We start from the raw sequence: 14,817 nt of genomic DNA on the forward strand, positions 1-14,817 counted from the left end.
AAATTTTGTTCATTCATTCTGTTTCTTTTCTTTTTGACATTTGCCTCACTTCCTTGTTTTGCCTTGTTTGGTGTTTATGACGTTATTTAGAGCTGGAAAAGGCAGAGCCCCTGTAGGTATTCTGGTAAAAAGAAGGGTGAGTCTCCACTAAAACCCCAAATCTACAGTGACCTTGGTGTTCAGAGAGAACACCAAGACATGGTCGTCACAGAGTGTGACACACAGGTGTGGCGACAAGGGAGAGTGAAGGGCAAATCCACGAAGAAGCTCCTGCAATTTGGCTGCTTACTTTTTTTTTTTTAAATAACCCATCCATCTTCCTTTTAGTACCTGTTCAGGGACAGTGGGGGGGGGGGTGACATCTATCCCAGGCAGCATGGGGGGCAAGCCTGAGGTGCACACTAGGAATGGGACACCAGTCCGTCACAGGACACACACACCTCCACAGTCATACTCTATACGTCTTTTGGAGACACCAGTTAATCTGAGTTCAGAGGACACTGGAGTATCCACTCAACACTGCGAGAAGGTGCAGACTCGACAAACGTAGGGTTTTTGCCCCCAGTGCTAGAGGGCTGAGGTGACAGTGCGGCCCACTGCGCCGCTGTGCCACCCTTGTTGAATAAATAACGCCTTAGTGAAACCTGTTAAGTGTTTTCTGTTAACTGAGGCTGGATTTGTCAAGGTTTTGAAGCCGGTGAGACCAGACTAATATTCCTTATACTCTGATACATAACAGCACATAATTTGACGTAGATAATAACCTGCAAAGTGATTATACCCTAAATACACTGTACTTACCTTGGTCCTGTGCTGCATAGGAAGTTGGGTATTATAGGCATCTTTTATTGCATTCATTATTTACAGACATCCTGAACTGTCTCTGTTTCTGTCCTCCCCAGCTGATTTCACCGCCCCCCCAGAGAAGCCCCCAAGACTGAGCACAAAGGTGACTATCACGCTGGCCCGCGTCCTCGCCCTGGCCAGCAGACGCCAGCACCACCCTGTTAAAAACCTTTGATGTATAGCAGGCAGAAAGTTTCCTTCTGCTAAATGGCCTCATTTAGCAGATGGTGGTAATTTGAGGCGTGGAGGCCCGGGGGAGGGGGAGGGGGAGGGGGGGGGGGGGAGCACCCACAGGTGTGACCTCTCAGGTGTGGCAGTTAATCTCATGCAGGTAACATGGGATAAATTTCCTTTATTTCTGGCCCTTCGTGGCGTCATTGACCTCTGTCCACCGAGTGTGACCAAATTCTTACAGTAGATATTCGCAAAACCTAAACATTTTTTATTGTATTTATTTATAACTGTGTGGTAATTTTGGATAACACATTGGTGAGTTACATTAGCCTCAAACGCTAGTGGAATTAGCACTTGCTTATGTAAATTTTCCTGACAAATCCGCTGTGTTTAACTGTTCTGTAGTACTTTAAGTAGGAGGTCAGAGTTATCGGGAATGTAATAATACATTGTGATATGTGATACTACTAATAATTAATAATATATAGAATATTATTTTTTTTCCTTCAGATAATCCATGCTTATCAGCACAGATCAGTTGTGTCTCTGCGCTCTCAGCCAATCAGACGGTGGCGATGTAACCAGCTCAGTTTAGTCACGCTTTCGGCCCTGTTAGTAAGCCGGGTCACGTCAGCGCCGGTACCGCTCCAGTGCGGCTCGCATACTTTGCAATGGAAAACCGCCAGGTGGCGGTATGGGTTGGGTGCGACTCGGTGCCTGGTGGCAGTGGAAAGGCACCATAAGACATGAAACGGCAGCGTTTTCACAGGAAGCAGCTTTGCACTTGGGGGGAGATCCAGAGCCCCCCCCCCTGTTTCTGACAGGGTGGGAAGTCGCACAGGGAGAGTGTAAGCAGAGGTATAGCAGCTCCTGGCCTCCATCCTCTGTCATTAGCCTGTACTCCCTTATGAACTCCCCTCCCATGGAGCCTCTGTCACAAACCGAGATTTGTTGGTTAGCTAGATAACTCATCGGATTTAAGGTGGCCCAGTTAAAATGGACTTCATCTTTGTTCACTTGCATTTAGCCCGTACTACCTTAAATCCAACAAGTTATCTTGCTAACCCAAAAATACAGCTTTGTGATACAGGCCCCTGGTCAGGGTATCATCTGCATCCCCCATAACAGCATTGTGCAGTGGCACTGGAATGCAGTTGAGTCTCTCCTTATTTTATGGATTATGAAGCACATTTTATACTTTGTGATACACCTGAATGACCATGGCCATCGAAGTGACTGATGTTGCTGAGATTTTGGGTTTCAAAGTAAAACACTGCTCAGGGTGCACTTCTCACTCAAGGGTCACCAAGGGTGAATTTATAAGGGACTGTAGAAATTCGAGGAAGGGGGAGGGGTGCACTGCAGTGAACTTTGCACCAAAATTCGCAATGCCAACTGCAGTCACCTCTACTATGAAATTTCTGCTGTTTTTTACGGCCCTTCATGTAACCATAGCAGCACACCTAACTGAGCGACACTATCCTGGAGACACTAGACACTGGAGAGGTCTCACTCTGTGTCACAACGTCAGCGGCCTGACTGGCTCACTCTCTGCCCTGCCCCCTCGCAGCCGGCCCCCACTGCAGAGATGGACCGCTCCAACGACCAGGTGTACCACTTCATTATGGAGCTGGTGAAGATGGTGGTGCAGCTGAAGAACGATGTCAACATGCTACAGCCGTCTGAGTATGTTGGTGTGGTCAAGGTGAGGTGGGACGGGGATGGTCATGGCAGCCATTAGTGTTTGCGTTTCACGCGTACAATGATGTGAAAAAAGATTTATTCCCTCGGAAAAGCCAAGTCTTTAACGTTCATGGTTGTCGGCCCTCTTCCAGGCTGGCAGTTAATTAAAGTGGCCTTATTTAACAAATAGCAGTATTAGCATTTTCCAGTTAGGTATTCAGTGCATCAGAATTGCAAACTCTTTAGCTGAAAATGCATACAAAACTTATTATGGGGTCTATTCATCTTCTGCACTGGAGTATTGAGACTAATAGTACATTTATGTCCAAAATGACATTGGGTCAGAGCAGATAAGTGCATTGTTAATAATTAATATGCCCAAAGAGAATCAGCTCAAGCATATAATCAGTAAGGGCATTAAACCCTTTCAGTTAAGTTGCTGGCTAGTAGCTACTCAGATATTAATATGGGAGTGCAGCGCATCATCCATTGCTGGCCAACAGAAGGCATTCTTGGTTAATTGACATGGCTGGGAGATTAGCAGAAAAAGGAGGAGAGGAATAGAGAGAGAAGATGCATTTGTAATCACTGTTGAACCAAGGTGAGTAATACAAAGATTCCTCTTTTGATGTTAGTATGGAAATTGAATTTCCGGCCTTCACAAACCAAAACGTATCTCTGAAAATAAGGTGCAAATTATGATTAATTTAGAATGTAGTTGATGACAGTGGCTTAGGGCACATGCATAGGGAAATTAGCCAAAGATGATTGTGTCAAACATATATGCATAAATGTATTCAGTATCTAGCTGTGAATCCACATCATTATGAAGTTAAAGGCCGCATATTGACGTGAAACTCTTGCATTTACCAACATCAATTTCGTTTTCTCTCTCAGCAATCGCCTTTGCAGTCAGAGAGCCTCGGTTCTTTCACTAATTTTGAAAGATCTACTCATACCAAGAATTGTGTATTCCGGGTGACTGTGTACTGGTTAAATGGTTGATGGATGGATGGATGGATGGACATTGCACATTCACAGACTCTTCTGTGAACGTTTGGGGCTGAACTGGAAGAGTGTTGCAGATCCCTTTATCAGCCTGGGTACATGCTGAGTGAAGTGGGCTCTTCTCTGTTGGCATTGTTTATGCCCTAACACCAGTACATTTTGTTTGTTGTTTGGTATCTGATCTTCTTCAGTCCCTCTTGATTGAACCTGGCTGCAGTGCAGCTTATTTTTATGATGTTTACAATGGTAGCGTGAGAGGAAAGTTTTGAAGCTCCGCCCAGACCTACACCCATAAAAAACATACAGACACACTCATGGATCCTGCGACAGCTGTAGGGAATCTTTCTCTACCTCCTGTCTCCTCCCCTTTCAGCCCTATAGATCTCTTGTTGTGGGTGGTCTGTCACTTCAAGGGTGGTTGACACCATCCCCCCCAGGGACTGCGAGTCAAAGACAGGAAGTACATGCTAGCAGTGACATGCAATGCACATGCACCATGTAACATAGCTACTGTCTACCATCTGTTGTTGTTATATTCAAATGCAGGTAGAAACCATTTGTAGATTAGGGAGCTTCAGCGATAATATCAGTATCTCTTGGTGGTGTTTCTAGATTCCATAGAAACTTTTTAATTATTCATTATCATATGTTTGACCCATTGTTAACAGATGTTTAGATCTTCTATATAGATTTTTTGAAAAGCGATCTGTATGACCAGTAGTGGATTAACTTATCTGGAGGCTCTAAGCTGATATCAGCATGGACACTCAGGTGCTAATGATTTAGTACTTTTTCCAAGGCAATGTGGAGCCCTGATTGCTGGGGCTTAGGCTATAGCCTAGGATAGCCCATCCATTTATTTGCCCCTGTTTGTGACATTATTTTTTCTTCTGATGTGACGGTTGTAATTTTGCCTGTGTCTGTCTGTTTCAGTCGGTCGGCCTGACCCTGCGGAGCCTCATTAACAGTGTGGACCAAGTCCTCCCGACTCTCCATGATTCCATCAGGACTGAGGTACTTGGCCTGAGGCCACTCCTCACTTTCTGTAACCTCTGCCCCCTCACGGGTGTCACTCCTTCCCTCAGAACCGGGCGGGGATCCACGGTTCTGCACAAGGATGTGTGGTTCTTGGACGTCCGCTCCCTGGCGGACTCTGCAGAGTGTTGCTGATCATTGATCCGCTCCTCCTTATGAAAAGCTTCATTTTTAAAAGCTGACAGATAGATCATAATGTCCCCAGACCTTTAGCATAGGTCTTGGGATGATGGCATCTGTAGTAGGTAGGCCCTTTCGTGCACGAAAAGGACAGTCATTGTTAGAGCCATAGTATAGATAAGAGAATATGATGTTGTTTCTTTGTGAAGTATAATATTATAGTAATGTTTAAAGGAGTGACAGTTTAATATTGTTTGCCGGATATGAAGAATTGTCTGACGTCACGGGTTACGTGCCGTAAAAATTACGGTAGTGCTGTATGGGACTGAGGGCGCAACACTCTTTGACCGTGGTTACAAAAACATATTGTTTCGATATTGAAAGAACTTTGCAGTTTGTACTGTGGTATGTTGACATACTAAAGAGTTTGGAAAGTGGAAAGAAGTCTCGCGTCAATTACTTTATTGTCCGAAAGAAGAAGAACGTGGAATAGTAGGAACAGCACTAACAGTCATGGTACAGAGATGGTGACGTACGCCGTGATCGTCTCTCCCCACAGATCGAAGGCACTCAGAAGCTGCTGAACAAAGACATGGCGGAGCTGATCAGCAAGATGCGTCTGGCGCAGCAGAACGCCGTCACCTCCCTGAAAGAGGAGTGCAAGAAGCAGATGCTGGCCGCCGCCCACACGCTGGCCATGGATGCCAAGAACCTGCTGGACGCGGTGGACCAGGCCCGCGTGCGCGCCAACGTGGCCAGACCTAAGCCGGAGGACCCGTAGGCGGCACGGGCCGAGGGGCCAAAGTGCCCAGTGACAGTGACATGCTGGCTGCCATTGCCTGTTGGGCACAGGAACTGAAGGGAGACGGTCATCTCCCTCACAACTAACATTCCGGTTGCTTTAATAGGTTTTTATGGTACAGCTGTTTTTAATAAGGACTCGGAGATACATGCTGTCTCTCTCACCCACACACACACGAACACACACGCGCGCAAAGTTGCAAATAAACCAAATGGAGCGGATGTGCCAATTAAACAGATTAAATAAACTGACAGTATTGTACCATCTGTGCAAAACAAAGACTTAAATGATTCATACTTTGGAAAAATTCTTCCAATTCTGAGCAGGGTATTATGACATGAAAAATTATTTTAGAATGAATATTTTTTCATTAATTTTATATTTAATAGCTGCAATAAAAATATTTTTACTGCAGTTGTAATCTGTAAATTTGGATTGTATGTTTATGGTATTAATTAAAAAGACTGGCGTAATTACTCTATAGTGCCTTTTACCTGTCATATCAGAATAATTATTTTTTCTAGTCAGTCTGATGTTTTCCCAGTTCCGTCTGGGGGAAAAAAACAGACGTGTCCCACTCACTGCATGTATGATTCCTTTGGGTGCCCATTGTTGGGGGGACAGAACGTAAAGAAGTGTGTCAAAGCAGAACAAATCTTCACATAAAATATTCTGACTGTAGAAAGCAAATGTCAGCATGAAACAATACAAAATCCTGGAAATTTCAGGCAATTTGGAGATGCTGGTTGGACTCATTTTTAGGTCCCAAAAAAGATGTGTGCCCCCCCCCCCCTGCTTTCTGACACCTCGCGCCTGCAGCCAGGATGTGGAGGAAATGTTCTCCCAAGACCTGCTGGATGTGGGTCGCAGACTCCGGTGTCAGTGATGAATTGTCATCAAGTCTCTTCCCTCTAGGTCATTGCTTTCATGGCTCCCATTGACCTCCTAATGGCCTGGTCTTGGGAGAGCATTTCCCCCAATGCTCAACTCAAAGTTATGCCCTTACCTGTGTGAGATATATGCTTAATGACTTAATGACCTGAGAAAGGAAATATTTTTACACAATAGAAATGTGTATGTGTTACATAAACTTCATAAATCATTTGGTAATCTTTTATTATACAGTACATGGCAGCTTTTAAAAATAACATATACTATGCGCGTGTAAATCCCAGCCACAGTGTGATTTTTGGATAGAGAGAAATAGGTCTTGGCAAACTACCAGGTAAACAAGAACCCCCCATCTGATTTAAGGTGTGCCCTCACTGAAAAACCGGATTGTTTTACTTCTAAGGATTCATGGTCGGCTTCCCGGTTTGGGAAACGCCCGCATGAGTCTGTGATGCAGGGTGGAACGTGGGTCTAAATCATGCCTGCCAGCCAAGGAGGCAGGAAGAGTCCGATGGTGCCTAGCAGGCAGACGATGATAAACATCCACAGGAAGATGCGGTCGATCACCATGGCGACATATTTCCAGTCCTCCTTCACCTGCAAAAGGAAGAGAGGAACTTGAAACCAAACAGTGGCCACGATCGAAACCGAATCGAAAAACCACTGAGGACTTAGAATGTGTGACAACCGTCTCGCTATTCTTAAGTTTGAGATTGTTTTCTAAGCTAAAGAAACCAGTCCTTCATGTAAGGTCTACAGATGAGAGGCACTCACAGAGAAGTCGGCATCCTCTGCTCTTAGGTGTTCTGCGATGTAGTGCACCCCTTCCAGAGCGCGGACGACACTGGGGGAGAGCGCGAGAGTGGCGTCCGACACCAAGTTGTCAATCTTGAAGCTGCGTTTGTTGGGGTCGACCCTTCCCCCCAGCTGCCTTGCTACACCCTCTAGCCGAGACTGGAGGTTCTGCTTGTGGAGTAGCGGGCTGTAAGCACGCTGGCGAGGCGAGGCGAGATGCAAGGGGGCCAGGGCGCCCAGCTCCACATCGCTGCAGCGCCCGCCAACGTCCGTCTCCTGCAGCCAGCTTTTGGAAGTACTCAGGTGGACATTCCGGCATCGGGGCTGGGTCCGGTGCTGCAGCAGCCGGCGACGCCTCTCGTCCGGGACGGGCCTTTTCATGAAGAGCCACCGTGGAATGAACTCCAGGAAGACCGAGTGCACCCAGTGGGGCATCTTGTGGGTGCTGGGGGAACGGTGATGCACGTTCAGCACAAAGACAGTGATCACGATGGAGAGGGTGACGAAGATCATGGTGAACAGGAGGTACTCCCCGATGAGTGGGATGACCAGCGAGGTGGAAGGGATGATCTCGGTGATAAGCAGGAGGAAGACGGTGAGGGACAGCAGCACTGAGATGCAGAGGGTGATCTTCTCCCCACAGTCTGAAGGCAGGTAGAAGACCAGCACAGTTAGGCAGGAGATCAGCAAGCAAGGGATGATGAGGTTGATGGTGTAGAAGAGGGGTAGTCGGCGGATGATGAAGTAGTAGGTGATGTCTGGGTAGATCTCATGACAGCAGTCGTACTTCTTGGTGTTGTAGGTGCCTACAGCATTTATGATGGCCCACTCCCCGCTCTCCCAATAGTCCTTCAGGTCCACCGTGTTCTCAATGCGCTCCAGGTCAATCTTCGCTTTGTCGTAAGTCCAGGAGCCGAACTTCATCTTGCAGTTCTGCTGGTCGAAGGGGAAGAAGGTGACGTCGATGCTGCAGGAGCTCTTGTAGATGGCCGGCGGCACCCAGCGGACCAATCCAGTGTAGAAGAGATGCGCTTTGGTCATGTGCGTCACAGCAAATTCCCCATCCGCACTGAGGGACAGAAAAACAGTAACCATGCTACCTAACCATCAACAGTGAAACGCAAGGCATGTATCCTTAACTGTGTGATTATATCACAAAGCTGAAGTCTGAGTATACATTGTGTCTTGAACATTTGGTCCCTTGTACAGCTTATACTTTTTCAAACTGCAATTTAAGATATGAACACTAGATGGCAGGATAATGCAGCTTTGACAGTTGTTGCCATGACGCACACGCCGTAGATACTGTAGTACCGGGCAGGACCCATTTTTACCTTCAATATCTCTTCAAAGGTAGACGAGACATGAATTCAAAGAGGCCAATCTGCACACCAGTCTTACACTAAGCTGTTGTTTTTGTACTTGTGTCTGTGCCCATTATTTTTAACAAGTCTTGCCTTTCTCCTGCTACCTTATTAATTAACTAGGTGCTTTCAGTCACAGAAATGCCATTGACTGGATGGTTGTGTTGGTCACGCCATTCTGTGTAAACTCTAGACACCATACTGTGTGAAAATCCCAGGAAGTTGACCCAAAGCTATACAAGGAAAACTGCCATTAAAAATTAAAAATAAAAATTAAAAATACCCCCAAGAAAAATTCAGGATTTCCCTGTTATAGGTGAATTTTGTGGAAGCATACAGAAGCCTCTTCACTATCCCCCCGCTCAGTACACTCACTTGTTGTACAGGACGATATCGGGGACCCAGATAAGCTCGGAGGGAACCCGGATCGATGTCACGTTGTCGTAATCTGACGGCTTCCACTGTAGTTTATAATCATTCCATTCCTAGGAGACAAGTAATGTTCACAGCCCACAAGGAACACCTACAATCTGATGCTATTATTCTACAAATTTGGCTGACATCCATACTAACAGATACAAACAGATACTATATTACCTTAAATCACTTATGTTCACATTATTTTCCTTCATGAAAAACATGCAAATTATAAAAATAAAGACAAAAGACATAAGGTAAGCCTTTCGTATTGACATATCAGATGTGATTCCAGTTTGTATCGCTGGTGAATGAGAGGGAAAGAGAAAATTTGATGGTGGAGTGTGAGGTGAAATCAGAAGGTGCCCCCCAGCTCAGAAACCTCTCCCTCCCCAGGGGCAGTCAGCTGAGCTTCCTCAAATCTCACCTGCTTCAGCCACACATTGGTTGTCATCATCTGATTCTTCTCATCCTGCAGAGAAAAGGGACAAGAGAGTGGGGTGAGTCTGGCAGCTGGACTCTTTGGGGGGGGGGGGTCATCACAGCTGCGAAGGGCAGCCAGCCCCATCTTCAGTTTAATATCCTAAATGACGAGGTGGATGAATGACTAAAGCTGTGCTAAAGGAAGGTCTTTGAGGTTTGATGAATAATCTTTTATCATTTTAAAACACCCCAAGAGGCATAAGGCAATAATTGAATGAAACATGTCTTGGCTGGAATGAAACATTGCAAGGACAAAAAGATAGATAGATAAAGAAATCAGCCTGGAGCAAATTTTCCAACTGAAGTTATTCTACAGATAAAAAAATCTGCAATTTAAAGTATCATCTTTTAACAAACTAGTAAGATGGTCAAGACGGACAAGCATCCACCTTAGCAGTTACTCACCACGTCTATGAGTTGGGCTATAGAGAGCCCAAACTTAACGATTACCACGTCAGAGATATTCGGCACAGGCCTGGACCATTTGTTGTAGCCGACGAAGAGCTTTTTGAAGAGCTCGTCCTCCGCGTGTGAGTGGGTCTTCTCGAGGCAGAATACTGCGAGGCAGAGCACACGGGAGGCTGGCTGTTACCTCCTTGGGTCTTTGTATGTCCACAAAACGCAAATAAGATGCTACAACATCGTTCCAGCTCTGGAAACATTTGATGACACCTGTCAGAGTGTTGCTTCTCATGTCACATGTTTTTCAAATTGCCTTTCGGGACAGTAGTTTGCATTAATTATTTTTTTATACTGTTTGTGACTTCGTTGAAAACTGCTAGATTAATCAGAATGAAACAAAATACATCACCGACGCATCTGCACTGAATCGTTTCTAAAACCTGGAATTCTTCACAGTCATTCATGAAAAAAGCAGTTGTAAAGTAACAGACATTTCAGACACAGAATATTTAACTTTCCAAACCCCTCCCGAAAGGAAACTTCACAAAAGTTTTAAAGTCTTAATGAGAGACTGTCAACACGAATTATCACACTCTAATCAACTCAGGAAGCATGGTAATAGTCAAGGGAGTCAATGAACAAAATATAGGAATACTTCTTATAAGAGATGTATAGGATATGTAAGAACCTAAGTTTGACGCTATGAAGATTGAAACGTTAAACTCTCAAATCACTTTTTAAATGCAGAGCACATATTAAATAGGTCTTTTACATTGATGACTTTTAACAGATATTTTACAAGTGATTATCCTGCTGTAGATTTTGACATGTTAGCTGACCTGTCTCGCAACTTTCGATAAACTTGTTTGGGTAATAATATAGATGTCAGGGACTTAAATTTGATTTGGTGAATGAAGGTTTGTGCTGGAGATGCCCTGTATTTCATTTGGTGAATGGCCATATGAGCTTCAGCATTGTGCTGGAGAAGCACTGGATTTGATCTGGTGAATGGCCATATGAGCTTCAGCATTGTGCTGGAGATGCACTGGATTTGATCTGGTGAATGGCCATATGAGCTTCAGCATTGTGCTGGAGAAGCACTGGATTTGATCTGGTGAATGGCCATATGAGCTTCAGCACTGTGCTGGAGATGCACTGGATTTGATCTGGTGAATGGCCATATGAGCTTCAGCATTGTGCTGGAGAAGCACTGGATTTGATCTGGTGAATGGCCATATGAGCTTCAGCATTGTGCTGGAGAAGCACTGGATTTGATCTGGTGAATGGCCATATGAGCTTCAGCATTGTGCTGGAGAAGCACTGGATTTGATCTGGTGAATGGCCATATGAGCTTCAGCATTGTGCTGGAGATGCAATGGATTTGATCTGGTGAATGGCCATATGAGCTTCAGCATTGTGCTGGAGAAGCACTGAATTTGTTAAACTGCAGGGTGGAAAGTTGGTCTGCTGCATTGACAGAAGCTCTCATCAAGAGAAGATCAAAGTGGTTCGTCAGCTGACGAGAATGTGGCTGTGATCTCCAAACTCAAACATCTCCTCAGTGCCCAGTATGTTTTTTGGGCTCTCTGCCACCCTGAGGCGCTCGGTGATTTAACGTTAAACTTGCCCTCTGTCAGCAGCTCCTTTCAAGCTCAAGGAGCACCAGTCAGGGTGCTGAGATCTCTAGGTGAGAACACCAGCAGAAATTAGATATAATATAACAAATGGTTGTTTACTGAAATTTAGGGCACAATCTCAAATACACATTCATATTTAACCTGCTTGCACAGTTCAGATGAAAACTTTGCTGCAAAATCATGAAACTGATTGATAATTAGGAACAAATGTTTATATACATAGCCCGTGAGACATAAATGGTCAAATGTAAAGACAAATTATATTTTTCTGCAAAGATATTTGTATCTTTGACTCAAATAAACATTAGCTTATAGTTGTGGCTGTAGCAGAAATCCAAGAAGGGATTATAATGGATAATGCATCCTATTATTAAGCAGCAGTCCAGCACTAATTACAGTGAGCTAAATTAAGACCAAACTTATCAATGAGGCAATATATTTATTGCCGGAACATACATGGCTTTAACGACAAATGTGAGGTAAAGTGAATTGCACACTTACTTGATTTACATAGAAGAAAACCACAGAGGAGTACTATTTTCAGGGTGACGAAATCGCGCCCCATATTGCACCCAGTCGGAGTTAATGTGAACTTCTTTAGGAAACATACGCTTTAATTTTCCGGGTAGGTGATACCGCAGAAAAAGATTTTTGGGTAAAACTGGATCTTCAGTTTCATCTTTCGTAAATCCTCTCGTTTTGAAATGAGTAAAAAAAAACAAAACAAAAAAAAAACATTTTTTTCTTGCAATTCCTGCAACATTTTTATTGGAAATTAGGGGAGATTTGGTATTAGTCGGATATTTTTTAACATAAAGTGCGAATCCAAAACGTTTTAAAAAACGTTTTTGACCAAATATTTTATTTATCTCTGTTTCATTCTCTCCATGCAAATTTGCATGTTGTCAAACTGGAACTATCCCTTCAATAGTGCTGAAATGCAGAAAGTATCCTTATATTATTAATTCAGAGGTGGGTCACACTTGAAACGGCGTATTTATCAATAATACAAACTTTAAAAAAAAACACTTGCGAAGTTTTTTTCAGCGTTTTCATATAAATGTAACGTAAGTAATTTGTCCAGGAGCATTAAAAATCTGGATGCCGGCATTTCTCCATAATCCTTTTAAGTGTTTTTCACATCGCGCTTCTCTGTCACATAACCTGCAAGACATAATAAAGACGCACAACATTTAGGCTATATTATGTTACCGGACACCAGTGAAATCAGACTCGTAGCTCAACAAACTTGTTTTGCAAGTCAAGTTCATATTAAACAAAATAACAGACAGCGCTAATATGTGCTTATGGTCTGCGCGCTATGACGGCAGGTAGGTTTAGATAGAAGAGAAATTGACAATTTATCCGTTCAGTAACATTTCTGATAGGTTTCTCACTGAAAAAAAATCAAATAATTCCGGATTCACCGTTTACTACGGAAAGGGCTTCCCTGAGGCGTCATGCTTAGATGGGTAATTTGTTAAAAGAGGCACTCGATCGTCCTTCATTCCCAAGATGTTTTATTTCCATTTGTACACATATCAACAAGTTACCAGGCTACAGCAAAAGTAATGTCTAGACCCGTTTTTATCAAGCAAGTAATAAAAACGTAAGAATAAAGAAACAGAACATGTAGCTTCTTACCTCCTAGGAGAATGGTGTCCACAATATGCTAAAACAAGTATATATATTTAAAATTGCCGTTCTATACTCCAAGAAATTATATATTAGGAAGAAATTGCATACATTTTTGTTCTCGCCTTGCCTTCTCCCCATACATTGTATGTAGTGCTGATTCTTGGTTAATTCCTTTATTTCTCCTTGTCTAGGAGTGGAGCGCTCCCAGCCAGGAGGCAAAGTGGAGGTAGTCCCCCCCGGTATCTCCCTCTGCAGCTCCGAAGCTGAGTGATGTCAGGAAGCAGAGGAGGGACCCGGCTTTACAGATCATCCATCAATCGCAAACAAGAGCAGCTGACGGGCTGGCAAAGGGACATATACCTGGCGATGGCTGTCAAACCGTATAAAAGACCCCCGAGTGCTTTTCTGCAGCCCTGGAAGTGCAGGGTTCTGCAAATTTGTACACCGCGGGAAAAACGTTGTAATTGTTCGCAAGGTAGGAGACGGGAATCCAGTGTTTCATGTTCTTCAGATAATCATAAAATTTATGTTACCCTCTTTCCGATATTAACATGTAAACTTTTCTATTAAAATTAAACTGTCTGAGCGGTTGTAAGCTCATCAACAGTGGAAACGATACAAGGCGGTGATATTTTAAAGTCGCCTGTGGTTAATGGCAGAAAAACAGAGCAATTATAATAATATAATAGTGATGTCTTCCTACACGAAGTGAAGTCTGGGTTTGGCTTAATTACGGATATGGTTTGCCTCGAGCTACAATCACCGTAACAGATAATTACAAATCTTCATATGATTTATTATGATTAATATAGGCTGCATTTCGCTTCTTGACTCATTCAATCAAGGCCTTTTGGCAACTAGACCTCAGCTTTAACATTTGCACACACGTCATTCTATTTCTTTATTTTTAAATGTTATTTCTTACAAGCAAAGCGGAAATAAACGTGTTCCAGCTGACGGAGAAGACCAGGAGAATTTAGTGTTGCCAACTTTTCAGTTCTGCAATGCGACCCACGGGAAATCACTCTAAGAGAAGCGGCGCCTTACGCTGTTATTGCAATTGTTACCGAGAGCAGCTAGAGGGCAGACACTCAAAATAAAAATAGGGATTAAAAATTAATAAAAGACTTGAATTTCCTTAGCAAAGCAGCCTCTACGCAGGGGCATAGCCTATATACTGTACCAATGAAAGTGTTGGATTTATTTCAACTGATCCAGGATTTCCTCTCCACTATAACAACTCAACGAGCCTCATTCCTTCTTCTTTAAGGGTAATGTTATAGCAGATAAACTGACGGACGCTAGATTAAAATCGATTTTGACCCTTATTTCTGAAGTAACTATAGTTAACAGCGAACTGACACGAATTCAAGATAATCTAGTCGAAAAAGGTCTCCAACGAAGCGTGAAATAAGCATTATTGTCGCAAAGTATGGAGTAAGATCTACAGTACAACCCCAGAAGGAGGTATTACTTTAAGAAAGAAGGAATTTTAGTGATTTTTCTAATGAACACATTTTTT

At 43.6% G+C, this 14,817-nt stretch overlaps 2 protein-coding genes across 3 annotated transcripts in view; one reads left to right on the forward strand and one right to left on the reverse strand.

Annotated features, from left to right (window-relative positions):
• Nucleotides 1-6,406, forward strand: part of LOC111841315 (protein-tyrosine kinase 2-beta-like) — a 39,972-nt gene extending 33,566 nt beyond the window's left edge. For both annotated transcript variants that reach the window (XM_023806976.1, XM_023806977.1), the window contains 4 exons: nt 903-949; nt 2,591-2,725; nt 4,645-4,725; nt 5,426-6,406. In XM_023806976.1, the coding sequence (XP_023662744.1) occupies nt 903-949; nt 2,591-2,725; nt 4,645-4,725; nt 5,426-5,647 (485 nt within the window). In that variant the 3' untranslated portion in view covers nt 5,648-6,406. The remainder of the gene's footprint in view (nt 1-902; nt 950-2,590; nt 2,726-4,644; nt 4,726-5,425) is intronic.
• Nucleotides 6,407-6,767: 361 nt separating this feature from the next.
• Nucleotides 6,768-13,541, reverse strand: LOC111841318 (neuronal acetylcholine receptor subunit alpha-2-like). The gene is made up of 7 exons (XM_023806990.2): nt 13,302-13,541; nt 12,159-12,821; nt 10,024-10,175; nt 9,563-9,607; nt 9,094-9,203; nt 7,334-8,423; nt 6,768-7,156 (listed from the first exon to the last, which is right to left on the reverse strand). Exons 2-7 carry the CDS (start codon nt 12,220-12,222, stop codon nt 7,031-7,033), a joined length of 1,587 nt encoding a protein of 528 aa, XP_023662758.1. The 5' UTR covers nt 12,223-12,821; nt 13,302-13,541; the 3' UTR covers nt 6,768-7,030.
• Nucleotides 13,542-14,817: the final 1,276 nt, after the last annotated feature.

This window comes from Paramormyrops kingsleyae, chromosome 19 (genome assembly GCF_048594095.1).
Source record: "Paramormyrops kingsleyae isolate MSU_618 chromosome 19, PKINGS_0.4, whole genome shotgun sequence".
Lineage (NCBI taxonomy): Eukaryota > Metazoa > Chordata > Actinopteri > Osteoglossiformes > Mormyridae > Paramormyrops > Paramormyrops kingsleyae.